The 27,729-nt window shown below is 43.6% G+C and overlaps 1 protein-coding gene across 3 annotated transcripts in view; it reads right to left on the bottom strand.

The window, feature by feature from the left end:
* Positions 1–3,564: 3,564 nt before the first annotated feature.
* Positions 3,565–27,729, bottom strand: part of tut4 (terminal uridylyl transferase 4) — a 47,260-nt gene continuing 23,095 nt past the window's right edge. For 2 of the 3 annotated variants that reach the window (XM_085252957.1, XM_085252959.1), the window contains 15 exons: positions 22,276–22,379; positions 22,117–22,174; positions 21,911–22,014; positions 21,710–21,799; positions 20,982–21,095; positions 20,779–20,856; positions 20,316–20,493; positions 20,180–20,227; positions 10,689–10,771; positions 10,465–10,580; positions 9,234–9,388; positions 6,422–6,519; positions 5,178–5,742; positions 4,177–4,347; positions 3,565–4,089 (listed from right to left, as the gene is read on the bottom strand). In XM_085252957.1, coding sequence (XP_085109083.1) covers positions 4,001–4,089; positions 4,177–4,347; positions 5,178–5,742; positions 6,422–6,519; positions 9,234–9,388; positions 10,465–10,580; positions 10,689–10,771; positions 20,180–20,227; positions 20,316–20,493; positions 20,779–20,856; positions 20,982–21,095; positions 21,710–21,799; positions 21,911–22,014; positions 22,117–22,174; positions 22,276–22,379 — 2,051 coding nt within the window. In that variant the 3' untranslated portion in view covers positions 3,565–4,000. The remainder of the gene's footprint in view (positions 4,090–4,176; positions 4,348–5,177; positions 5,743–6,421; positions 6,520–9,233; positions 9,389–10,464; positions 10,581–10,688; positions 10,772–20,179; positions 20,228–20,315; positions 20,494–20,778; positions 20,857–20,981; positions 21,096–21,709; positions 21,800–21,910; positions 22,015–22,116; positions 22,175–22,275; positions 22,380–27,729) is intronic. The other variant, XM_085252960.1, reaches the window with a different exon arrangement.

Below are 27,729 nucleotides of genomic sequence, written 5' to 3'. Positions count from 1 at the left end.
AACAAGTGTGCCATCTAAGTGTTCAGAGAGTGCACTGAAAAAACCGTGAAAGAATGAGGGATCATCAACATTTGGACCATATACACTTACAATACATAGCTTTTTATCAAGTATAGATAGTTTAATGATTAAGAATCTGCCCTCTGGATCTATAACTATATCGAGTACTGTGAAATTAATATTAAATTAATTAATATACTGTTTATGTAATAGCATGCCACATCTGGCCTGATTGTGGTTTGGTGTATATGGCCCAGGCTCATAGAAAACAGGTCTGGCCCGGTTCCGGCATCAAGCTGGCACTTCTAACTGACTGGTATCATGGCAGGGTGTATGTCAACCAGATGTGGGCCAGGTCTGGCAATGATGGCAATATTTATGTTCCTATTTTCCTATTTTAGTTAGAAGATACAAATGCCATTTTGCAATACTATACTGCTATGGTGGCCAACGTTTCAAATGCAGGTTTGACAAGTTTGTGAGTGTACATTTTATCCAAAACCTAGTGAGGGTTTACTCATATTTACCACTGGGTGGTTGTAGCTCAGGAGGTAGAGCAGGTCACCTACTGATCAGAAGGTTAGTGGTTTTATCCCTGGCTCCTCCAGTCTGCGTGTCAAGAGTGTGAATGTAGTTAGCAAACACTCAGTTTAGAGAAAGTGTGTGATTGGGTGAATATGACGTGTTGTATGGAGCACTTTGAGTAATATGGGTGTGGCGGGGCGTGGCCTGCGGTGCCGTGCAGAGGAGGCGGACACACCTGCACGGCATCCGCAATCACGCCCCGTCGAATTAAATATTGTACTGGTTCCTGTGGTTGGCGTTGTTGTTGTGGTTATTATGTTGAGCTGGCAGTGGGAGAGCTGCAGCTCTGGGTGCGGATGTACAGCAACCGTGAAAGTGTTAATAAAGTATGCTGCAAAGCATGAACGTGCACCAGGATCTGCCGTGGTCGTTTACAATGGGAGAGTAGAAAAGCACTATTTAAGAATCAGTCTATTCACTGTCTGAACAGAGTTACGTCATGTTACTTTTGCACTACTATGTTCCGGCACATGTTGTTATTACATGGCTTGATTAAGGTACACATTAGGCTGACATCTGGGGCCAGAGCTGAAACTGTTCTGGACCAGCACAGGGCCAGCAGTGTGTCTGCAACTGGCCATGTGCTGGCCCATGTGTGGGTTTACCTCTGGTAAACCAGATCTGGGCCACCAAAGGTACGTCATTCTTTGCGGTATGTGGGCCATGTGTAAGCACATTGTGTGGGACAGATCCGGGCCATACCAATTTTGCTATGTGGGATGAATTATGTAAAAATGGAAACATCATAAAATTGAAAATGAACATAAAGTAACATGTACTGAATAGAACATCAGTATGGCCATCATTATTTGCTTGGAAAGTCTAAAGTTCCATGGCTTTGAATAGCCAAAGAACACAATGCCCAGCTTAGAGCGACTAAAAGTAACTTCTTTTAACATTCTGTCCACTAATAATAGTAATTTGAAAAAAAAATATTTGGCATTTTTCATCAGTTTGGGTTCCTCTGTTTATAGTAATTAACCCAAGTTTTAGAATAGAATAGAATAGAATACCTTTATTGTCACTATACAGTTGTACAGTGAGATACAGAGCATCTCCTACTCAGTGCAAACATGCAGGGGGAGGGCTCTATCCGCCTTAGTGCAGCTTCCGTACCATACCGTGATGCAGTAAGTTAGCAGGCTCTCAATGGGCGAGTGCTGGAAGGTCAGCAGAGGATGTCTGGGATGATTGTACTAAAGGCTGAGCTGTAGTCCACGAAGAGCATTCGGACATAGCTCTGCCGCTGTTCTAGGTCACTCAGCACAGAGTGGAGGGCGATGGAGTCTTCTGTGGACCCGTTTGTGTGGTATGCAAACTGGTGGGGGTTGAATTCTGGGGGGAGGTAATCCTTGGTGTGCTGAAGGACTAGTCTTTCAAAGCATTTCATGATTACCGGCGTGAGGGCCACAGGGCGATAATAGTTCAGGCTGGTGATGGGAGACTTCTTTGGCACTGGGATGATTGTGGCTGATTTTAGACAGGATGGGATGGCTGCTTCATCCAGTGAGAGGTTGAATATTCTGGTAAAGATTAGGGTGAGCTGGTGGGCACATGCTGTTAGCACTTTACTTAGCACTGACCCTGCGCTGTATTCACCTAGAGGCACTGTGTGTAAAATCAATTTAAATAGCTCTCATGCTTAGTCTGGGTTTTAGTTTGGTGGCCTCTTGTCTGGGGCGACCGTGGCTCAGGGGGTTGGGAAGCGCATCTGTAACCGGAAGGTTGCTGGTTCGATCTCCAGGCTCTCTGTCCTGGTCATTGTGTCCTTGGGCAAGACACTTTACCCTACCGCCTACTGGTGTTGGCCAGAGGGGCCGATGGCGCGATATGGCAGCCTCGCTTCTGTCAGTCTGCCCCAGGGCAGCTGTGGCTACAACCGTAGCTTGCCTTCACCAGTGTGTGAATGCGAGAGTGAATGAATAGTGGCGTTGTAAAGCACTTTGGGTGCCTTGAAAAGCGCTATATAAATCCAATCCATTATTATTATTTCTTGTGATGAGTCTTACTTCCACTGTCTTCTTATTCCCAATGTATCCCTGCTGTGTTATGCATCTGTCTCCAATTCATCCAAACCATTTTAAATTACAATAAAGAAACACCAGAGCATTAACCACAGCCGAATACTGTGGATCGACACATTGCAATTATAATTTTTGCCTTTTTCTTTGTTTATTTTTTCCATGTTGTATTATAACTTACAAGGATTTGGCTCCCTCCCTATTAGATTATATCGACACAGAACAGAGAAGTGCATCAGGGCTGTGACCACAAAAAGGAGAGAAGAAATCGCTACTCGGAATGCTAATGTTTCAAAAGTGATTCAGAGCAGCGTTCGATCTCAAATCAAATGGGACTTATCACATTAATGCTAGATTAGATCACAGTGCTGCTGTGGTTGGTTGTGCATGCCTTTAGAGGCAGGGTCTGCTCACTGAATCAACTGTAACAGCTGTAAAGTGCTGTTGTGAAATTGTTCTAAAACACTGAGGACCATGTTCCCATTTGTGAAAACAGCACCATTGCTTTCTTCTTGCCATTAGAAAGAATGCACATCTGTACTCGACTACAGAAATCTCTTCAACTGGCATCTTTAATATACGTTGTACACATTACTGCTTCCACTCTCTATAGTATCTCAAGAAACATCAGCGCAGCTGATTAGAAAGATAAAAGAAGTCTCAATCTTAATGTTACAATGTGCACTAGTCCACTAAGCATCTGGGTGCAAACGTTTTGGGGGGCTTTCAGTGGAGCCAGTGTACCTAGATGGAAGGAAATATTCCTTCCTAGATGGAAGGAAATTGAAATATTCAATTTCCTTCCATCTGTTCTCCACATGGACTCAATGCAGTCACAACCTGCTCAAACATCATTGCTTGTAGTCTGAGTTCTAATGACCAAAGCACAAATGCAAACTAGATCATACATATTATGCTGGAGTGTTGGTAAGAGACATAAACACACAGGACACAGTGAAGCGGTTTGCTTTTTTGTTTATTTTTTTATAGCTTTTTTTTCCATTATTATTTAAGACTTTTCCCCTTTTTTCTTGCTATCAATGCTTTTGGCACTACATACTTAGGGTGACATGTTAGATTGTTTTTAAAACAAACATCTATTCAAAGCCTTCATCTTGTGGCAAGCAAAGTATGAATAAAGCTAATAAAAATAAAGGTTTACATTTGTCCTCCTTACTTTACACATAAAATAAAAACACTTTTTTGGACCCCCTCAAAAACGGGGGTATTAAAATATTTGACATTTGTATCACAAATCAATGTAATGACACAAAAAGTAAAACTTAAAAACTGTACAAAAATGATAAAATTCATTTTAAAAATCGTCTTGTGATCAAATGATGCTTTATGCGTTGTTTTACTGACCATAAGCCTGATTAAAAAAAGATGCCAGTTTACTTCTTCTGTTGGATGAAATTCAGATTCACTGGATGCCGGACATGAGGGACCAGTGGGAAGTTGGGATTCGGATGCATCATAGAACCTAAACAAAGAGAAAAGAAATCCCTTAGAAAAATAATGTCTCTTTTCCAAAAGTAATAAAAAAGCATTGCTGTTCATCATATCTAACCTTGGGCCACAAAGGGTTTACCATGGTGGTAGCCTCCGTTGCCCTGCTGGATGAAGTTCTGGGGCATTCTGTAGGGCCAGGATGGAGACAGAGTGTACTGAGGGGTTTTATTGTGCTCCCATAACCGAGAGCCTTGGCTCACAGCTACAAATGAAGCCGGGTGGCCAGACTCTGTAGACAAAGGGGAAAAAAAATCTTTCTGTAACTGTCAAAAAGAGACAATTGGTACCGGTAAGAATTTTAATCCTAGTGCAGATTTTGCAAATCAAATGGTGTTTTGTGGGTGCAGCACCCATAAGGTAGTAATCAGGATTAGACTAACAAGCTGAAATCAGCATGCCACAGGGAACTGCAGAAGGGTCAACACTGAAAATGCTGACTACTTGCATAAATTTGATTTATTTACAAATTAAATCATTAAAACTTGTGAAATGCTTATGACTATAATAATATCATAGAAAATTTAAAAAAAAAAAACCAAACAAACCAAAAAAACCCCCAACTAAATACAAACTAAAACAGCTAAGTGTATGAAACTGACACTGACAAGCCTCAGAGCTCGGGTAGACTGTCGCTCCTGTGTACCTCGTTCTTTTCACTAACATTTTTAAATTGTTAGGGTCAAGAAACAATCCTCGGTCTCATGCACAATCTTTTTGACAACTGCAAACTCATGAGGGTTTGGTAACATTTCCTCTACATTTGCACCATTTTCTTTAGCCTCTCCTAGCTGTGATTGAGATCTGCAGTTTCCTAAGACATACACAACCTAAATCCGAAACATCATCCTGGAACAAAAACTCCAGATTTACTTCTGAATGAAAGAATTCCTTGATTTTCTCTGTAAAGAAAGTGCAGACTCTAAAGCAGCTATACCTGAGCACTAGAGTCAGGTGATTGTGTAATAAAATAAGAAATGGTTTGATGCTTTTATTTAAAGCTAAAGATAGAGACAGAATCCCACACAGACAGATGGTGACCCCAAATCACCCAGTGGATACCTGACTTGACTACAGTGCCATTGCCCATGAGTGACCCAGGTTGTGCCAAGTGGTTGTGCCAGTGTCCTTCCCGTCCTGGCCCGCTGATGCCCAGCTGTCTCCCCGCCGGCTGGGCGAAGATTATGCTGGGGTCATTCAGATTCATGGTGCTGGGGTTTCCACCTGAACCTGTGGGACTCCCGTTCCCAGACGCTGAACGCAGGGCGAATTTCATGCCAGGCGGAGAGGGGGCAGTGGGAGAGGACGAGGTGAGGACTGGTCCATGGATAGGCCAGGAGGTGGAGGGAAGGTGGACTGGGTGAGTAGACTGTCCCTGGGACTGGTGTGACTGGTGCTGGTGGGTGGGAAGAAGTCCCAGTGCAGTGAGTGCACTTGGGTGATACTGGCCTGGGTGGGAGGTAGGAAAGCTAAGGAGAGAGAGCGGGACCTGGGGATGTGCAGACTGCTTGTGGGGACCAGCAGAATTGGTCTTAGTGTGGGAGGGCTGAGTAGAACTGGAGTGGGTGGAACTTGGGGGAACAGCAGTGGGCTGTGGTGAGTAGGGTGGAGTCTGACGACTATCAGACTATTAGGAAGAAAGGAAGAAAAAAGGAAGAAGTTAAAAATCAGCAATCTGAACAAGTGATGTGCAAATAAGTTCTAATTTTATTTGTTCGTTATTTTTGGATTCACATATAAAAGTGACGACTCTTTAGACCATGTTTTCTTAAATTCATTCATAAATCACACTAACTACAATCTTTTTTATTTTTATGGCAAAATGTAATCATTGGGATTATTGTAGGTTCTTTACCTACAATATAAACTGCCTTGATTCAACTGTTATTGTGATTTGGCGCTGTATAAATGAAACTGAACTGAATATGCCCAGTAAACTTATTTTCTGTTAATTATTTGCATCTCTTTCCAGAAGCATGCACTTAATTTTCAGTTGTTTAAGTGAGAGAAGATCCTATGACCTACAGTAGTTTGAGAGACATTGCAAAGTTTAATAACTTCCTTCATTATGAAAACTAAAACTACACTGAAGAAAAGCGGATCACATGTTGTTACATGCTGCCATTTATAGTTCTCAGAACTGGAATTGGTACCAAAAAAAAAAAAAAAAGAAAAGAAAAGAAAAGAAAATCACATCTCAGTGTTGAATATGCATCACTTATGAACTTCTGTCATATCTGTGCTAGCCAGTGTCAGTGATTATTTTGAAAGCGTAGTGTGTGTGGAAGGTTAACTGTTGTACTTACACATTCTGAGGCCTGTCTGGTCCTTCCAGGACAGTCTGCAGCTGTCTGGGGAATAGGGATGGACTGAGAGCTCACTATAGTTCGCACCATGTGAGAAGCTGTAAAAGAATAAAAAGCCATATAAGCTATCTTTTGAGTTCCCACTGCAGAGAATATCTGATGTGTCCCACATCTGATAATTATAACTCAAAATCAATAATTGTTAGGGCATTTACATACATTGATATTTAAGATTTTAAAGAGACTCATAATAAGGTTGGGCGATATGTAAAAATCTCCCAACTGACAATTGCCACTCCAATAACAATGATATTCACGCAGATGACTTTTTGATGGGCAGAGCAATCACGCAAACACTGATTAGCACGTTTAGAAATTATACATTTTGTTTAGAGGGAATAATTTACCTTCTTTATATGTTTGTTTCAATATTACCGGTAACCCTTTAAGACCTACCATAGAACCAAGTCCGCCCGAGCTTATCGTTATATTTTTACATGCTGTAGTCCTATTTTGGGGAGTATTTCAAGTTGCTATACATCAATATAGAGCTGGGCGATATGAGATTTTTTCATATCACGATATGTTTTTTTCATTTCAGGCGATAACGATATATATCACGATATAAGCCAAATAACTATATTTGTAAGATTTAAATGTGCCGTTGCTCACAAGTAAAATGTGAAATAATCAGCAGCTTGTTTTTATTTAAATATTTATTTCCCATAATAAGTTCAACAGGGTAGATGTACTTAAGGAACATGAGACTTTTTCAGATAAATAAAGGCAAATATTACAAACTACACAAAAGGCAGCCGCTAAAGCGTTTAAGTTTCAAAATAGAACAAACGAAACAGACTAAATTGTCAATTCCACTTAGAAACAAAATATTAATTCTAAAAATAAATCTTAGTTTGTTTTACAGAAGAACAGACAAAACTGACTAACTTTTGTCAATATCAAATAAACTGAGAACTAAAAGGAAATTCTCAATCTCTCCTTGTTGTATAGCTTAGCTTTTCAAACAGTTTTAACAGTTACTTTAGTCTGACAAAAGCCGAATGACGAATTAGCGCTTCCAGTCAGAGACTGAGGCTACGTCCACACGTACACGGGTATTTTTGAAAACTGAGATTTTCTGTTTTCGTTTTAAAAAATAATCCCGTCCACACATAAAGGCAGAAATGAAGGAAAACGCTGCTATGAACATGCCAAAGCAGCAGGTGGCGCTAGATTCCTAACCGTGCAGAAATGTTGGCCAATCAGAAGTCTAGAAGCCTCGGTGGGAAAAAGTAAACAAAGCTGGGGCATAGAAGCAGAACCGAGTCGTATGTGTGGAGGGACAGTAACTGTGTGTATATGTAAGCATTTAAACACTGCAGAGAGTAGAATTAACAGTAACAGTATTGTAGAAATTCATTTCACCGAAACAATAACGTGGCGCACAGTGTGACGCATGCACCAGTTTATTGTATTTCCAGACTTGCTTTCGGCACAATTTACAGTGCACGCTACTCTGTTTTTTGTCAGACTTGAAATAGCCGAAATACCTTCACACTACGGAACTTCTATGGCTCTTCTGTTCAACAATCTCTCCGGCATTGGAACCATCATCTGTTTTCTCTTCGGTCACGCTCGGTTGATTTTTCTAGTCGGCACACTCATTTCCTCCATTAAGCGCTGGCTCCATTACCCGCTGGCTGCTTCCCAAACAAACACACGTGCGGCTTGGCACTTGTGCTGTACGTAACAAGTCACGCGACGTGACGCTGCGGCTGTGATTGGTTCGGCTCTGCGCTACTTAATTTGGATTGGCTGACCTTTTTTTTTTTTTTTTTTTTTTTTTTTTAAGAGGACAAGAGCGGCGAAGTCTATCGCGATAGTTTAATTTCTCTATCGAGTAAAAGTTATATCGCAATACATATCGTTATCGTTCTATCGCCCAGCTCTACATCAATAGAACTGTTATATCCCAAAATTTTATAAATGTATGCATTAAGTCCATAGTAACTGCATAAATTGCAAAAATGTGCAATAAACTACAAAAAAAAAAAATGGAAAATCGTTTTTTGTTTTTTTTTTTAACACATATTTCTAGTTACAGAAATTTCAGAGGTATATACCTCAAAACTGTAAATACAAAAAAGTTGCACAAAATAGTTTCCAACCAAAGAAAATTTACTTTGAGTGTCTTCATAGTGTTATTTTTGCCATACACCAATTTTTATATACAGCATGAAAAACGAAAATAAATATTATTATGTAACTTAAAAAAAAAAAAAAAAAACTAAACTTTTTCCAACAGTGCAATTTGAGTTCCAAGCATCTCAGAAACTATACAGAAAAGAATAAAGTCAAACATGACTTTTAAAAACACCATTATAGGCTTTTAAAGGCCCTGAAGGTAAAAACTATGTTTCCCACAAAATATGACATCACTTCCGATTTTGGCAGGCAATGGCAGACATGCAATAGTTCGCGCTGATGTCTTTTCCAACGTAGAAAGTGCTATAAACAGCTGATCGGCAAAGCATGTTTCTGGAATACTATGCTTTTGTTGCTGCAAGTGCTTTTTATGCTATTTTTGCAAAGCTATATGTGGAAGGAAACCGTGACTTAGGACAAGCTGAATGCGTAAGAAGTACGTACTCCTCCGGTTTCCTATGCAAAAAAAATTATTGCGCTAGCTTATGTGGTAGCAATTCTACCGGGACTTAAAAATAGTTATGCAAAACGGAAACACCATCCTGACAAATATTCATTTTCATACACAACTTCAAAGGGAAAAAAAGAAGCTTTTTTTTGTGCTGACCTGGTGCTCCGGCAGCTCTTTGTTTGAGGTGACGATATTCAGGGCAGTCTCGCCGTACATGCCCCATGTCCCCACACTGGAAGCAACGCCGATCCTTTGGCTCTCGTTCCTCCTCTTTGATGTCCTCATCTTTCTCATTTTCCTTCTTTTTTATTCTGACAAAAAAATTTCAAAAAAAAAAAAATCATGTCACCACAAGAAGGTATGGAAAACATGCCAGATTTAGTACAAGTCAAATAAAAACAACTTTGACTGAAAATATATATCTGAAGTTTGATAGTTGAAATTAATTTACGTCCAGTGCACTGACTTCGTACTTTAACATCCATGGCTGGTTGATTGAATAGAAAAATGTTAGGCCCCAAAGTTATATTATATTCTGTACTGTACAGTGCTGTGCAAAAGCCTTGAGCCACCGCTCTCTTCTTTACATTTTGTTGTCAGTGAGCCTGCCTTTCTTGTAAGGTATCCTGAACAATGGTCTCCACGCTTCCTGAAGGTCTTTCAAAGGTTTTAGGACAATGGCTGCTTTGAGACTCATCTTTGGTCTTGTCCTTGTACCTGACCATTTTCAGAGAAATGTTTTTTAGTATGTTAAGCCCCTTTCTCGGTCAACAGTTAAAAAGAAGCTTAAAGCAACGGATGAACCAGTGTGATGTCTACACATAACAGATGACAGACAAGAACCAATTTTAAATTGTACCTTTGGGTACTTTGGTAATACTGGCCTGTCCCAAAACACAGCATTAGTTCCCATTTGTTTACTTTAACCTACAAAAATATACCAAAGTTAACACAGTTTGACAACCACAAATACAATGTTTGCACCAACAAGGTGAATCCCAGCATGCTGTTAGCCAAAAACTTGGCATATGCTGGGGTGTGCAATGTACCCATTAGAAAAAACCTGAGGAAACTGGACAAGTAGAGAACAAAAGAAGTTGCTTACCAAAAAAAACAAAAAAAAAACTGGAATTTTCCTGAGAGATACAACTGGCCATTCTCTTGATTATTCTATTGTTCATGGAACTCTCATGAGAAATGGTCTCAGTGGATGGGTGGCTGTCAAGATCACATTCTTTTGGACAGTTCCCTCCACAGCTTTAGTTGTATTTTTTAAGATGTGAGATAAAACAACTGAGAGAAGTTCTTCGTATTTGAGCATATTGATTTTTTTCTCGGAAATCTAGCCAACTGAGAGATAAATCTCTGTGACTTAAGAGGGGACCACCTGCGTCTCTTTGGACAGTCCTTCATGTAGTGTCCAATCTTTCCGCAGATCCTGCAGCACCGGTCATTAGGAGCCAATTCACCATCTGTCAGCACCTTAGAGTCAAAAAAGTATTCCTGCAACAGAACAGAAGACATTCAAAACACAAAACACCATTAGGCTGGGATACACAGCACACAGCAGTCAAAATCTGAACATTCAACTGTGTTACATGAATGACCTACCACTTCAGTGCCCGGGACGGGATAAAAGGGAGTTCCAAACAGCTTTCTCCCATTTATAAATGCCTTCATGATGAAGTTTGTCACTGGTGGAGGAATGAGAGGCAGCATAAGTAACAGGGCATTTTCACAGTTTCAAAGCAAGCTTCTGCAGATGTACCCAGGCCCAGAGCAGTTCTGAATCGATTTACATAGAATCCTGACATTTGTCTACATATTTCCCCTTCATAACAACTGTACGGTGGGTTATTTGTTTATTTTTAATATTCGTTTGGATGGAGTGTGGCCACTTTGACAAGTGTCCTGACACTGTAGGTGGCACTATTTGCTACGGCTCATTTTCACTAAACGCACAGTGGATTCACAAGTAACAACTTTATATAAGCACTAATGTTGAGACTTCAGGACTGGAAAGCAATGGCTGACATCACAATGACAAAACTTATGTTTCACATATAGTCTATGGTTTTGGTGCCCATTAAATTTGTTTTCAACAATGGACGGGAATCAGAATAGCATTCTGCCTGATCTGCTGATGTGCAACCACGGATGATCTGATATCCACGTGTCGGTGTTGTTCCCACATCATCATAATAAATGTTGTTCCAGGTTCAACATTGCAAGTGACCAATCACATTGTTGTGACATCCCCCTTTTGTGCCTTTGAAAAATGCCGCCTTAAAAAAAATCTACTTCACTTGCGAGAAGAGAAACCGCTTCGGTCCGCCGATCCAGGAACTTGAATTCTTTGAATTTCCGGATACTTTTGTTTAATAAACAGTAAGCATTATACATATTGTCCTTACAGAGGCGGTTTCTCTTCTCGCAAGTGAAGTAGATTTTTTTGAAGGCGTTTGTTTTTTTCGAGGTGGCGGATGACGTCACGAGAAGGTGATTGGTCAGTTGCAATGTTGAACCTGGAACAACATTATTTATGATGATGAGGGAAAAACACCAACACGAGGATATCAGATCGTCCTGCAACCACACATGCTGCTACACTGTGATTTTGTGTGTATTTACATTACTATTGTAACCCCTATAGACATGGTTACTAGTATTTTCTTGTTTTTACCTGGTAATATTATTTCCGACACCCCTTGAACACACTTTGATTTTCTGTAGTTCAGTGAATGCAACAAAAGCACGTTGCTGCATTAAGCTAGGCAAAACGGAGCAAGACACCGAGAGCAAATAACAAGCTACACAAGGCCTTTATGTGTTTTACTCTCGACCAAAACCAGGCAGAGCGTGTATTTGTTTCTTGGGAATTCCGACTGGTTTTTTGTGATCCTGGATCTGAAGTGGTTCTGGATATGGATGGCGAGCCAGACCCTGTGAAAACTCTTGGCGAATCCAAAAGCAGTGTGGCCAGCTGTTCTGGATGCAGGAGTAGAGCTACAGTCTGAATTACTTCGAATCGCAGGATTTCAGATAAGCAAGAACAAAAACTGCTTACTTCATACAGATTGTTTCTCTGGGAAACTATTGAACTCCCAATATCCTGCTCATCAGGAGTCAGGTCTAAAGAGACTACTTATTTTATTTTATTTTGTTGTTATTTTCAAAAGAGCGCTCTTCTCTGTTGATCTTCTGTTAATTTTCTATGCTGTTTACATTGGATTATTGCACCACTGTAACATTGTAATAAACCTGCCGGCTGTTCAACACTCAATTCTCTCAAATTTATTTTACTCCTCTCGAATCTAGTCTATAAGTTTAACCCTACTATACTAAGCAGGTGTTACATAAAAGTGGCGAGCCAGCCAGGAGGAGTTTGGCTATTTAATGCCTTTAATCCAATCATTGGCACACAGTTGGCAGTTTTATGACAATTTTTGCACATTTTTCCACTGAAGTAACATGGATGTCATTGAACGTGAACGTATCAAGGTACCAAATGCTGTACTAATCAGTGGGTTTTCTGGTACAGAGACTGATGAAGAAGTTGTTAAGTTTTTGCAACACTATGGTTCTATTGCACGAACAGTGAAAATTGCTAGTTCTGACCCTGACTTTAAAGATACAGTTATAGTTGAGTTTGAGTATGGCACAGCCATTGAGTCGATTCAGGGTGAACTACCCTGTCACAGAACAACATCTGACCCAAATGTAGTTCACAGCATCCAACTCTTATCCCCAATTTACAGTGCTAAGCTAACGACTAGTACTACAGAGTCTTACCTTTCTAATTTAAAGGGTATTGCTAAGGTGAGTGGGGTAGATTATGAGAAAATGCTACTTAGTGAACTTAACAAACTTCAGGCCTCTGCTGGGGAAAGGGAGGGTACAGCCCCCTCTAAGGTCATTTCAGTAGATGACCCAGTCCCTTTAATACCTGGTTCTGTTTTGAGACGACCAAGCAGTGAAACTATCCCACCCACTCTGACCACTGACACCATCAATCCTTCCCTTACTGACAGACCAGCTCCTATTTTGAACCCTGAACACTTGACCACACCTGAAGTCCAGAGGGTCATTGTGGAGCACATTGTCAAAAGTACTGATATGTCCCAATCCTATCCAAGCTCTGTAAAATTCAGGTCCTTTTCTGGAAAAACTCCATGCCCTAATACGGAGGTTGACTATGACACTTGGCGAAGTCATGTTGAGTTTTATCTTGCAGATTCTTCTGTTCCTGAAAGACAAGTAGTACGGAAGATCATTGACAGCCTCTTACCGCCAGCTGCAAACATTGTTAAACAATTGGGTCCCTTGTCCAGCCTCAAAGAGTTTTTGAGCTTGCTTGATTCTGCATATGGAACTGTAGATGACGTTGATGAGCTGTTCGCAAAATTCTTGAGTACAAACCAAAATGCTGGCGAAAAACCTTCAGCCTATGTGCACAGGCTGCAGACTACCCTTGACAAAGTTGTAAAAGGGGGAGGAGTCCCAGTTAGTGATTTCGATCAGCAGCTTTTGAAGCAGTTCTGTAGGGGATGCTGGGATGATAACCTAATCGCTAGCCTCCATCTAGAGCAAAAGAAATCCAGTCCACCCTCCTTTTCTGAGCTGCTTTTACTCTTGCGAACAGAGGAAGATAAGCAGGCAGCCAAGTCAACTCGCATGAAGCAGCACTTGGGAATTTCAAAAGTAAAGGTGCAGTCCAATCCTTTAAATGTTTACCCAACCACTGAGTTTCAAGCTGCTGCTGCTACTGACAGCTCCGCTCAAGCATCTGCCAAGAAACTGCAAAAACAAATTGCTCAACTGCAAGAACAGTTAAGTTCCTTAAAAGCTTCAATGGAAACCATGGTTGCAAAGAAACCTCAGGCAAAGTTCCCAAAAGCTGTAAAGAAACAGCAGCTAAAGGAGGCACAAACACAGAACTCTCCGTTGAAAAATGAAGGCTTTGGCAAAAACAAAAAGCCTCGCCCATGGTTCTGCTTTAACTGTGGCGAGGATGGCCATATAGCTCCCTCTTGTGACAATGAGCCGAATCCCAGTACTGTTGAAGCCAAGCGGAAAGAGCTAAGGGTAAAACAAAAAGCTTGGGAAGACCAATGTGACTCTGATTTAAACTAGTTCCTGTTTCAGTTGAGGGACAAACTGGAACTAGAAGCGACAAAAGTCCCACTCAAAACCGCCCAACAAAAAAGTGTTGTGCACAAACAAGTATGCGTCATTCCAGCTTTCCAAAGGGCTTAATTGGCAAGAAGTGCACAGCTAATGTCAACATAGCTGGAGTGAGTTGCAATTCTTTGTTAGACTCTGGGTCACAAGTAACGACTATTTCACACTCATTTTACCAGAGACATTTGTCTGATCTTCCCATCCAGCCAATCAGTGACTTAGATGTTGAGGGTGCAAATGGACAAGTTGTACCTTATCTAGGGTATGTAGAAGTTCCAATTGGTTTTCCAAAGGAGTTTGTTGAGTCTGAGCCCCAAATTTCTACATTAGCTCTCATTGTCCCTGATTTACGTTCCAGCACAGACTTACCAGTTTTAATTGGTACAAATGCCCTTGATGTTTTATATGAGGAACACTGTAGGGATACTCCTATTTCATCAGCTGTCTATGGCTATAGTCAGATTTTAAAAATCCTTGAACATAGACATGAAACAAAAAGCACAGGAAAGCTTGGACTAATGACACTGAGGGGCAACACACCTTACGTAATACCAGCTCATGAAAGGGTTTGCCTAGAGAGTTACGCCCACCTAAATTCACCAACCACTGACAGATGGGCAGTTGTAGAGCAGCCAACTTCCTCAGCCCTTCCGGGAGGAATCTTTGTCGATTGCTGCCTTATCACAGTGCCACGTCAAAGTCCTTACAAGCATCCTATTTGGATCAGAAACGAAACCGATCATGACATCATCCTTCCTGGCAACTGCGTTCTTGCTGAACTACACATTGCAGACCAAGTCCTTGAAACTCAAACCATGTCGAGTGCAAACTCTGCAGGCTGTTGCAGCCTGTCTGCAGACTCATGTTCATTACCCAGTGACCAGTTGACCTTTGATTTTGGCGATTCACCTCTGCCCAAGGAATGGGAAAGTCGGGTCACGCAGAGTCTTAGTGCCTACCGTGACGTTTTTGCATGCCACGATCTCGACTTTGGCCATGCCACTAAAGTTAAGCATAAGATCAAGCTTAAAGACAAAACGCCTATAAAACAGAGATCGCGGCCCATTCATCCAAATGACTACGAAGCAGTCAGGAAACACCTTAAAATGCTTCTTGATGCTGGGGTAATAAGACAGTCAGAATCTCCCTTCTCATTCCCCATCGTTGTAGTCAAGAAAAAGAATGGTGAGGTACGCCTCTGTGTGGATTACCGCAAGCTTAATGTGCAAACGGTAAAAGATGCTTACGCGTTGCCAAACCTCGAAGAGACCTTCTCCGCCCTATCTGGTTCAAACTGGTTTTCTGTCATGGACTTGAAGTCAGGCTATTACCAGATAGAGATGGAGGAGGAGGATAAAGCCAAAACAGCCTTCGTATGCCCACTGGGGTTTTATGAGTTCAATCGAATGCCCCAAGGCATCACAAATGCTCCCAGCACCTTTCAGAGGTTAATGGAGAGGTGTATGGGAGACATTAATCTCAAGGAGGTACTCGTCTTCCTAGACGATTTGATTGTTTTCTCAGACTCCCTCGAGCAACATGAACAGAGGCTAAAGCATGTTTTGGACCGTCTTCGTGAATATGGCTTAAAGTTGTCCCCGAAAAAATGTCGCTTTTTCCAGACATCAGTTAAATATTTGGGCCATATTGTCTCCAAAAATGGTGTGCAGACTGATCCTGAAAAGGTTGCTGCTATCAAGACCTGGCCAGTGCCACAAAACTTGAAACAGCTGAAGTCATTTTTAGGGTTCACAGGCTATTATCGTCGATTTGTTAAGGACTATTCAAAGATAGTCCGGCCCTTAAATGATCTCACATGTGGCTATCCACCTCTCAGAAAAGGCCAGAAACAAACAGGCACTTCTAAATATCTCAATCCTCGAGAACCCTTTGCAGACAGATGGACACCTGTTTGTCAGTCAGCCTTTGAATGCATTAAGGAGAAGTTAACATCATCCCCTGTATTGGGGTTTGCAGATCCAAAGCTCCAATATGCTCTGCACACTGACGCTAGTACCACGGGCCTGGGTGCCGCTCTTTATCAGGAGCAGGATGGTAAAATGCGCGTCATTGCCTATGCTAGTAGGGGATTGACACCAAGCGAGACCAGATATCCAGCTCATAAGCTAGAATTTCTAGCTCTGAAATGGTCCATTGTCGAAAAATTCCATGATTACCTTTACGGTAACGAGTTCATCGTTGTAACGGATAACAACCCGCTTACATATATTCTGACCACGGCAAAACTTGACGCAGCGAGTTATCGCTGGTTAGCAGCGTTGTCTACCTTCAACTTCCAAATCAAATACAGAGCTGGGAAGGCTAACCAGGATGCCGACGGCCTATCACGGAGGCCTCATCAAACTCTGGCTGCAGATAGTGGGACATTGGAAGAGGAAAACAGGATTCAACAACTCACCTCACGCCTTCTCGGATCCCTTCCAAGCTCTAACAGTGTATGCCCTGACACTGTAGCAGCTATATGTAATAAGCATCTTCTCAATGAGAACAGTGAGAACTCACCTTGTGTCATTCTGGTTGAGTCCTTGGCTATGAGTGCTGATGCCATTCCTGATGCATACAGTGATGCTGAAACATCTGGTCAAGTAGCTGCTCCCTTGTTTTCTGAGCATGAGCTTAAAGAACACCAAAGATCTGACCCAAGCATAAACCACGTCATTCAGTTACTAGAATCTGGTGCTGATGTTCCATGCGGAAACAGGTCTGAAACATTTGACATAAAACTGATGCTCAGAGAATGGAAACGTTTTGAAATGAGAAATGGCCTTCTGTATAGGAAACGACAGTGTGACTCAGTTACAACTTACCAGCTTGTACTCCCTGTCTCTCTTAGGTCTACTGTTCTCAAGCTGCTCCATGATGATATGGGTCATATGGGGTGGGAAAGGACTCATGATCTAGTGAGGGCAAGATTTTATTGGCCTAAGATGGGTGCTGATATTGAGACTAAAATAAAGAACTGTGGTCGTTGTGTTAGAAGGAAGTCCTTGCCTGAAAAAGCAGCACCACTGGTTAACATCAAAACCACACGCCCAATGGAATTGGTGTGTATGGACTTTCTTTCTATTGAACCCGACAGTAAGAGTACCAAAGACGTGTTGGTCATCACAGATCATTTCACGAAATATGCAGTGGCCTTGCCCACCCGAGACCAAAAGGCAACCACTGTGGCCAAAAACCTTTGGGAAAACCTTTTAGTTCACTATGGGTTCCCCGAACGCCTCCATAGTGACCAGGGGAGGGATTTTGAGTCACATGTGATTAGGGAATTGTGCTCAACCACAGGCATTAAAAAAGTAAGGACCAGTCCTTATCACCCGAGAGGTAACCCCGTTGAGCGATTCAATCGCACCCTGCTTGGTATGCTGGGCACTCTGAAGGATGAGCAAAAGATTCATTGGCGTGATTTTGTCAAGCCTCTTACCCACGCCTACAACTGTTCAAAGAGTGAGGTTACCGGGTTTAGCCCTTACGAGCTAATGTTTGGTCGAAAACCCAAGCTACCAGTCGACCTTGCCTTTGGGTTGCCAGTTACAGGGGACTCACCAACATCCCATTCCCAGTATGTGCGCAATCTGAAAGCTAGGCTTGAGGAAAGTTACCAGATTGCACTCGAAAACTCCAAGAGAGTTGCTGAGCGAAACAAGAACAGGTTTGATAAAAAAGTCAGAGAGTCCACACTTCAAGCTGGGGACAGAGTCTTAGTCAAGAACGTTCGTTTGCGCAGTAAACACAAACTTGGCGATAAATGGGAACACATGGTGTACCGTGTTGTTAAGAAACTGGAAAATGTTCCTGTGTATGTGGTCCAACCGGAGAAGGGTAGTGGTCCGAGCAGGACTCTTCATCGAGACCTTTTACTTGCATGTGGTGATCTCTCAGACATTGAGGATGAGGTTGAGACAAAGCCCAAACCTCCACGTCGACCTAAGACTCGGAAGAGCCCTTCTGAACCTAAAGATACAGAAATGTCAGAGTCTGAGGAGGAGTATGAATGCATTTCAGGTCATCCCTCAATCCAAACCGAGACGTTTATCAGGATTTGTGACCAAACTCAAAACCATTCCAATGTGCAAAATGAGACAACAAGCTCCGAAATTCAAAATGATCCATGTACGCTCGAAAGTGACAACTCTTTGCTTCAACCAATAGAGACAATCTCGGACAAGAATGACCATGGACAGGGAAATCAAACTGAACCTGAACTGCTGAATGAGGAATCTCACTCTAACATCATGGGAGAGAATCATAATGTCCAAGTTCCAGGAGAACCAGATGTTGAGATAGAAAACACAGAGCATAGTGAAAATATCACTGACCAACATGCTGAACAAACACCTGAAATAACTCCTGAAACACCTCAAGTGAGAAAATCTGAGAGATTAAAGCGACCCCCAGGACGGTTTCATTACGCCCAGTTGGGTCAACCCCTTATATCCTTTGCACAACGATTTCTGGATAACTTTAACCAAGCTCTTGAGTCGTTTAGTAGCTATGAAAACACTCAAATCTATGATGTTTAGATACATTTTAAGTACATGAAGGGACTCATGTTTATTCAAAGGGGGAGGGTGTAACCCCTATAGACATGGTTACTAGTATTTTCTTGTTTTTACCTGGTAATATTATTTCCGACACCCCTTGAACACACTTTGATTTTCTGTAGTTCAGTGAATGCAACAAAAGCACGTTGCTGCATTAAGCTAGGCAAAACGGAGCAAGACACCGAGAGCAAATAACAAGCTACACAAGGCCTTTATGTGTTTTACTCTCGACCAAAACCAGGCAGAGCGTGTATTTGTTTCTTGGGAATTCCGACTGGTTTTTTGTGATCCTGGATCTGAAGTGGTTCTGGATATGGATGGCGAGCCAGACCCTGTGAAAACTCTTGGCGAATCCAAAAGCAGTGTGGCCAGCTGTTCTGGATGCAGGAGTAGAGCTACAGTCTGAATTACTTCGAATCGCAGGATTTCAGATAAGCAAGAACAAAAACTGCTTACTTCATACAGATTGTTTCTCTGGGAAACTATTGAACTCCCAATATCCTGCTCATCAGGAGTCAGGTCTAAAGAGACTACTTATTTTATTTTATTTTGTTGTTATTTTCAAAAGAGCGCTCTTCTCTGTTGATCTTCTGTTAATTTTCTATGCTGTTTACATTGGATTATTGCACCACTGTAACATTGTAATAAACCTGCCGGCTGTTCAACACTCAATTCTCTCAAATTTATTTTACTCCTCTCGAATCTAGTCTATAAGTTTAACCCTACTATACTAAGCAGGTGTTACACTATCATAACCTGACAGGACCTGCTGTTTTGATCTAGTCTCTAAACCATCACAATTTGTCCTTCTTCTGTTCATTTTCAAGCATCAAAGTACAATGACTTCAACAGGTGAACAACTGTAAGTGTGGGTGCAGGTGTACAAATATTCAACCAGCCTCATCCTCTGGGCTAATCTACAATGGAAATGAAAAGCTGCAAGCAATGTGTGCACGGTGTACATATTAGAGCATTGGTGTCCAAAGACTGTTGCTGACTGTTGCCTGCTTTTACAGGCAACAACTGCAGAAGGGGAGACTAAATGAAAAAAAATGCTGCTAAGATCCACATAAAAGATAATAAGAGGATGAGAATGATGTAGAGGGTGAGCCTTTATAGCACAAGGTAAGACTGGCTACTCAATTTTTTCAGAGTTGTTTGAACCCAGTAGGAGGCTAAACTGACATGAAAAAAGGAAATAAAACCCAAGAATTGTCTAAGATTGTTCAACCACCAAAATTACACCATAACTTGACAGAGGTTTTAGGAAACTTTATCATAACCAAAGACAAGTTTTCAAAGTCTACAGAATGCATTAATAAGATATTTTTTGTATCAGGTATGGCAGGCACTTACTTTTACGAGAAACTCCAGCACCGAGGTTATGATTCAAATCAAAGGGATCTAAGAAGAAGAGCATATCAGTGGGATGAAAACAACTGTGAATCTGGAAGCAAATCAAGTTTACAGAGATGCAGAGCCATGTTAGCACCTTCAATAGCGATGCATTTGCTGGTCCACTGTTTTTCAAACGTGGTGAGGCGTTTCCTTTGGCGAATGCTGATCACGTGCTCTTTGAAGTCAAACTCTTCAGTGTAAAAGCGTAGAAGTCCCAGCCACAGCTCTCCCACAGACTCTGTGTTCTGCTGATTCTCTAAGTGATGACGACGCTGTGAGAACAGAGGAAACTAATTCCAGAGTCATTACAAGACAAACTGTACTTGCTGCTTTTTTGTGTGTGTGTGTGTGTGTGTGTGTGTGTGTGTGTGTGTGTGTGTGTGTTGTTTAATTAGATTTGACTGATTATTCGAGATACGTGGTTTTTTTATACCCCAGGGAACGCTGAGACTAAAGTTAACTTAGGTAATGCTTTTAAATAATTTTCCTACATAATTGCCATAAGACATTTTAATGTGGTTGCTAAGCTGCAAAACTCTTTTGTTTTTCCAACTCACCAGATCCTCAAGGTCATCAAAAAAGAAAGCGTTCCAGCCATCTACCAACCGCTGAGGAACAGTATTCCCATCAAAGATCTAAAAAGACATCACGTATCATTTAGAGCTATTTACTTCATGAAATTCAATGCAAAAATAATTTTTAAAAAAGCCTCTTCAAGTTTCAGGCACAGCACTTGACTGAGTTAATCAGTGGTAAATACCTCCTGCAGGACAGGAATGACAGGTGGCTGCCTCTGCTGCAGAAAGTAAAGCACCATCAGGATGTAAGCATAAGAAGAGAGGCTCCCTCTGGAAGCGTCACCGATGTCACAGCGCTGTGAGGACAAAAAGTGGGTTAGTTACAGGAAGAGACGACACTCGTGGTGAAGGCTTTTTGTAAGAGGGCACACTAAATCATGTTATAGATCTTGTATTTTCTGTTGCATTTTCTTCCTTGTAAAAGAGATTTGATTTCAACGTTAAATAAAGGTAAATAAAAACACACTAACATACATGTGTTATGCTTGCAGTGAGATTTCCAATTTTTTTTGGGAAGAAAACCCTGCTAACATTTGTTGTAAAAACCCGTTCCCAAATTCAAGTGCAGACATCAGAAGAATAAGCTCATGTATGTTTGAAAACATGCAGGTGGATATACGTTTATTTGTATACTGAGCATCATTGTATACATACCATCTTTTATATAACTGCACTTTAATATTCCTTATTTTTGGTTTTGTTTATGCACTGGCCTCAATGCTGTTGAGTCTTTATACAGCTTTCATTTACTTGCTGTGTTGGTTCTGTTACTCCCACTGGTATGGGGTGGGAGATCACTTGCAAATACTGAATTTGTGCTTCTTTGAAAACACCCAAGAAGGATCGTAGATTACTGAATACTCAGCCTGAGTACTCTGGTTACAAACCCAGATTGTCAATTTTCACATACCTTTGCAAAGACCTTCATTGTGTATCCCAGAAACTGCACACGTGGATCCAGAGCCGCATATGTAGCTAGCATCCTGGTGTTGTGTTGAGCCTAGAAAGAAGAATCCTCCAAATTCATTTATAATGCAACATATTTGACAATATAAAACATCTCTTATAACATTACATGACAACAGTCATAATGAGGGCATCTTCCGCTCACCAGTGTGTTATAAAGGCTGATATCCCCCTCCAAACCACTCTGTTTGTGTTCAAACTTCACTATAGGCACTTTAGCTGTGGTGATAGGTAAGATGTTCCTCAAACCTGAGATGATGGAAATTATGAGATTAAAGTCAGTTTTTCCACACAGACAGGAGTCTCCTACCAAATTATTCAGGGGGAAATAATAGGAACACTTTAACTGACCTGTATGCTTCTTGAGCACTTTTGCAAGGCCTTCAATGATTTCTTTGCAGTTCAGCTTCTGTTCAGACAGATCCAAAAAAATAAATTAAACACTGATCATATGAAATAATGATCACGTGTTTATTCAAGTGAGTGCATCTGGATGTTTTGTCTGCTAACCTCTGCAGTTTCGTGGCCCTCCAGAGTCATGCAGATGTCAAGGTCACTGTCACGGAATCCAAAGCCATTTTTGGAAGATCCAAACAAGCAAAGCTGGGCTTTTTCTGTGGAAACATGGACGTTTTAAAAAGAAAACCAAAACAAGGCACATCAGTCTTTTAAAGTGTTCTCACAGTGATGTTGTACTCTCTAAACTCCATCCATCCATCCATCCATCCATCTTCATCCGCTTTATCCGGGGCCGGGTCGCGGGGGCAGCAGCCTAAGCAAAGAGGCCCAGACCTCCCTCTCCCCAGCCACCTCCTCCAGCTTATCCGGGGGAATACCAAGGCGTTCCCAGGCCAGCCGAGAGATATAATCTCTCCAGTGTGTCCTGGGTCTGCCCCGGGGCCTCCTCCCGGTGGGACATGCCTGGAACACCTCACCCAGGAGGCGCCCAGGGGGCATCCTTGTCAGATGCCCGAACCACCTCAGCTGGCTCCTTTCGATGTGGAGCAGCAGCGGCTCTACTCTGAGCCCCTCCCGGATGGCCGAACTTCTCACCCTATCTCTAAGGGAGAGGCCAGCCACCCTTCGGAGGAAGCTCATTTCTACCGCTTGTATCCGCGATCTCGTTCTTTCGGTCACTACCCACAGCTCGTGGCCATAGGTGAGGGTAGGGACGTAGATCGACCGGTAAATTGAGAGCTTCGCTTTTACACTCAGCTCCCTCTTCACCACGACGGACCGGTGCAGTGCCTGCATTACTGCAGCTGCAGCCCCAATCCGTCTGTCGATCTCCGGCTCCCTTCTCCCATCACTCGCGAACAAGACCCCGAGATACTTGAACTCCTCCACTTGGGGCAGGAACTCATCCCCGACCCGGAGTGGGCACTCCACCCTTTTCCGGCTGAGAACCATGGCCTCAGATTTGGAGGTGCTGATCCTCATTCCCGCTGCTTCACACTTGGCTGCGAACCGTTTCAGTGCGAGCTGGAGGCCCTCACCCGATGAAGCCAACAGAACCACATCATCCGCAAAAATCAGAGATGAGATTCTGAGGCCACCAAAGCGAAACCCCTCCGCCACTTGGCTGCGCCTAGAAATCCTCTCCATAAAAATTATGAACAGAACCGGAGACAAGGGGCAGCCCTGGCGGAGCCCATCACCCACCGGGAACGAGTCCGACTTATTGCCGGCAATGCGAACCAAGCTCTTGCAACGGTTGTATAGGGATCGAATGGCCCGTAGCAATGGGCCAGACACCCCATACTCCCGCAACACCTCCCACAGGACACCCCGAGGGACACGGTCGAATGCCTTCTCCAAGTCCACAAAACACATGTAGACTGGTTGGGCAAACTCCCATGCACCCTCAAGTATCCTTGAGAGGATAAAGAGCTGGTCCAGTGTTCTGCGACCAGGACGAAAACCGCATTGTTCCTCCTGTAGCCGAGGTTCAACTAGCGGACGAACTCTCCTTTCCAGCACCCTGGCATAGACTTTCCCAGGGAGGCTGAGGAGTGTGATCCCCCTGTAGTTGGAACACACCCTCCGGTCCCCCTTCTTAAAGATGGGGACCACCACCCCGGTCTGCCAGTCCACAGGTACTGCCCCTGATCTCCACGCAACATTGCAGAGGCGTGTCAACCAGGACAGCCCTACAACGTCCAGAGCCTTCAGGAACCCGGGGCGGACCTCATCAACACCAGGGGCTCTGCCACCAAGGAGTTGTTTAACTGCCTCAGTGACCTCGCCCCCGGAAATTGGCGGGTCATTCCCCTCAACCCCAGACTCTGCTTCCTCCTCGGAAGACGTGTCAGTGGAATTAAGGAGGTCCTCGAAGTATTCCTTCCACCACCTGACAATTTTCTCAGTCGACGTCAGCAGTGCTCCACCAGCACTATACACAGTGCAGGTAGAGCACCGCTTTCCCCTCCTGAGACGCCTGACAATTTGCCAGAATCTCTTCGAGGCAGTCCAAAAGTCTTTTTCCATGGCCTCTCCGAACTCCTCCCACACCTGAGTTTTTGCTTCAGCCACTGCCCGAGCCGCATTCCGCTTGGCCTGTCGATACCTGTCGGCTGCCTCCGGAGTCCCACAGGCTAACCAAGCCCCATAGGACTCCTTCTTCAGCCTGGTGGCTCCCTTCACCTCTGGTGTCCACCATTTGGTTCGGGGATTACCACCACGGCAGGCACCAACCACCTTGCGGCCGCAGCTCAATGCAACAGCTTTGGCAATGGAGACGCTGAACATGGTCCATTCGGACTCAATGTCCCCCAGTCTCCCTCGGAATGCTGTTGAAGCTCTGCCGGAGGTGTGCGTTGAAGATCTCGCGGACTGGGGCCTCTGCTAGACGTTCCCAGCACACCCTCACTACGCGTTTAGGTGCACCAGGTCTGTCCAGCGTCCTCCCCCGCCACCTGATCCAACTCACCACCAGGTGGTGATCAGTTGACAGCTCAGCCCCTCTCTTTACCAGAGTGTCCAGAACATATGGTCGCAGGTCTGGTGATAAGATTACAGAATCGATCATCGACCTACGGCCTAGAGCGTCCTGGTGCCACGTGCACTTATGGACACTCTTATGTTCGAACAGGGTGTTCGTTATGGCCAAACTGTGATTAGCACAGAAGTCCAATAACAAAGCTCCTGTGTTCACTGAGATATTCAACATCTCTTTATCTCAGTCGGTGATCCCCACATGCTTCAAAGAGTCCATCATTGTTCCTGTCCCGAAGAAACCCCACCCTGCTTCTCTCAATGACTATCGCCCTGTAGCCCTCACCTCAGTAGTGATGAAGTGCTTTGAACGCCTGGTCAGAGACTTCATCATTTCTTCACTACCAGACACGATGGACCCACTACAGTTCGCTTACCGTCCAAATCGTTCCACAGACGATGCCATCTCTCATCTCCTCCACACATCACTCACTCACTTGGACACTAGAAGGGGGAATTATGTTAAAATGCTCTTCATAGACTACAGCTCTGCATTTAACACCATAATTCCCTCCACACTCACCACCAAGCTGGAGCATCTGGGACTCAGCTCATCTATGTGTCAGTGGATCTCCAACTTCCTAACTGGCAGACCACAGGCAGTAAGGATGGGCGGACATGTCTCAGCCTCCACCACTCTCAGCACTGGAGCCCCCCAGGGGTGTGTTCTGAGCCCCTGCTGTACTCTTTGTACACATATGACTGTGTGGCCACTACCAGCTCCACCACCATCATCAAGTTTGCTGACGACACCGTCGTGGTGGGCCTGATCTCTGATAACAACGAGACGGCCTACCTGAAGGAGATTAGGAATCTGGAGAACTGGTGCCAGAGGAACAACCTCCTTCTAAACGTCAGTAAGACAAAGGAGCTGATAGTGGACTTCAGCACTAAGCAGGAGAGGAACTACCAGACCCCCGTCATCAACGAGTGCCCAGTGGAGAGAGTGGACAGCTTCAAATACCTCGGAGTTCACATCACGCAGGACCTGTCATGGTCCTGTCACATCAACACCGTGGTGAAAAAGGCCCGACAGCGTCTCTACCACCTCAGACGCTTGAGAGACTTCCAACTGCCCCCCAAGGTGCTCAGGAACTTTTACTCGTGCACCATAGAGAGCATCCTGGCGGGAAACATCTTAACCTGGTTCGGGAACAGCACCATGCAGGACAGACGAGCTCTACAGAGGGTTGTGCGGTCAGCTGAGCGCACCATCCGCTCCGAGCTCCCTGACCTGCACTCAATCTACAGCAGGCGGTGCTGGACCAAGGCCAGGAAGATGGTGAAGGACCTCAGCCATCCCAACAACAGACTGTTCTCTCTGTTGAGGTCAGGAAAGCGATTCCGCTCCCTGAAGACCAACACAGAGAGACTGAGGAGGAGCTTCTTCCCGCAGGCGATACGGTCTCTCAATCACACCACCACACAGTACTGACCCACACATATGGTTCTTACACACACACTGGACTTTCTGGACTTTGTTTTTGCACAACACTGGTCACTATATTCTTCATTTCCGGTTAATACTTGTACAGCTGCTGTTATTGTGTATATATTTATTTATATTTAGATTTCTTCATACATTCTTATATAGTTCTATATTGTGTATTTTGTTGTACAGTTATTTTATTTTCAACTTTAATTTATATATTTTATCTTATTCTCCCAGTTAAATTTACCCTTCATTCTAATTTGTGTTGTACAGTTATTTCATTTTTAACCTTAATTTATATTTTATTCCTTCCTAGTTAAATTTACCCTTTTTAATTTTTCATATTTATTTCCTATCTTATTCATAGCCTTTTCCTTTTTTGTTTTCTTTAGGTCACGAGCAGTTGTCCAAGCATTTCACTACATATCGTACTGTGTATGACTGTGTACGTGACAAATAAAATTAGAATTTGAATTTGAACAAAGCACCGCTCGGGTTCAGATCAGGGAGGCCGTTCCTCCCAATCACGCCCCTCCAGGTCTCGCTGTCATTACCCACGTGAGTATTGAAGTCTCCCAGCAGGATAACAGAGTCTCCAGGTGGAGCACCCCCCCCCCCCAGGGACTCTAAGAAGGCTGGGTACTCCGAACTGCCACTCGGCGCATAAGCGCAGATGACAGTCAGGACCCGTTCCCCGACCCTAAGGCGCAGGGAACAAACCCTCTCGTCCACCGGGAAAAACCCCAACGTACCGGCAGCAAGCCGAGGAGATATTAGAATACCCACCCCAGCCCGCCACCTCTCACCAGGGGCAACTCCAGACTGAGACAGAGTCCAGCCCCTCTCCAGGAGACTGGTTCCAGAGCCCAAGCCATGCGTAGAGGTGAGCCCGACTATATCTAGCCGGTACCTCTCAACTCAGGCTCCTTCCCCACCAGAGAGGTGACATTCCATGTCCCTATTGCCAGTCTTGGCAGCCGGGGGTCAGTCCGCCAGGGCCTCCGCTCCTGGCCGCCACCCGGCACACAATGCACCCGACCCCTATGGCGCCTCCTGCGGGTGGTGGGCCTGCGGGAGGATGGGCCCATGCCTCCTCTTCGGACTGTGTCCGGCTGGGCCCCATGGACTAAGGCCCGGCCACCAGACGCTCGCCCTCGGGCACCCTCCCTGGGCCTGGCTCCAGGGCGGGGCCCCGGTAATCCTATCCCGGGCAGGATAAACTGTTCCCTCGATGTTCTCTTCTGAATCGCTCTTTGTCTGGTCCCTCACCCAGGACCAATTTGCCATGGGAGACCCTACCAGGGGGCAAAAGCCCCCAGACAACATAGCCCCTGGGATCCCTGGGACACACAAACCCATCCACCACGATAAGGTAGCAATTCAAGGAGGAGCTCTCTAAACTCATTTCTATCAATTCTACAAAATCTGCTAATACTCATTAAGTTCATGGAACTCAACAGTCGCTTCACATTGAATGTATTCCTCAGTATATTGTGTCTTGTCAACTGCTCGACAGCTTTTAACTTAAATTGTGCAAA

This window comes from Mchenga conophoros, linkage group LG17, assembly GCF_057382185.1.
Source record: "Mchenga conophoros isolate Kocher_MC1m ecotype Shallow Benthic linkage group LG17, M_conophoros_male_GT1.1, whole genome shotgun sequence".
NCBI classification, from domain to species: Eukaryota; Metazoa; Chordata; class Actinopteri; order Cichliformes; family Cichlidae; genus Mchenga; species Mchenga conophoros.
The sequence above is the reverse complement of the archived record's forward strand: the minus strand, read 5'-3'. Positions and strand labels throughout refer to the sequence as shown.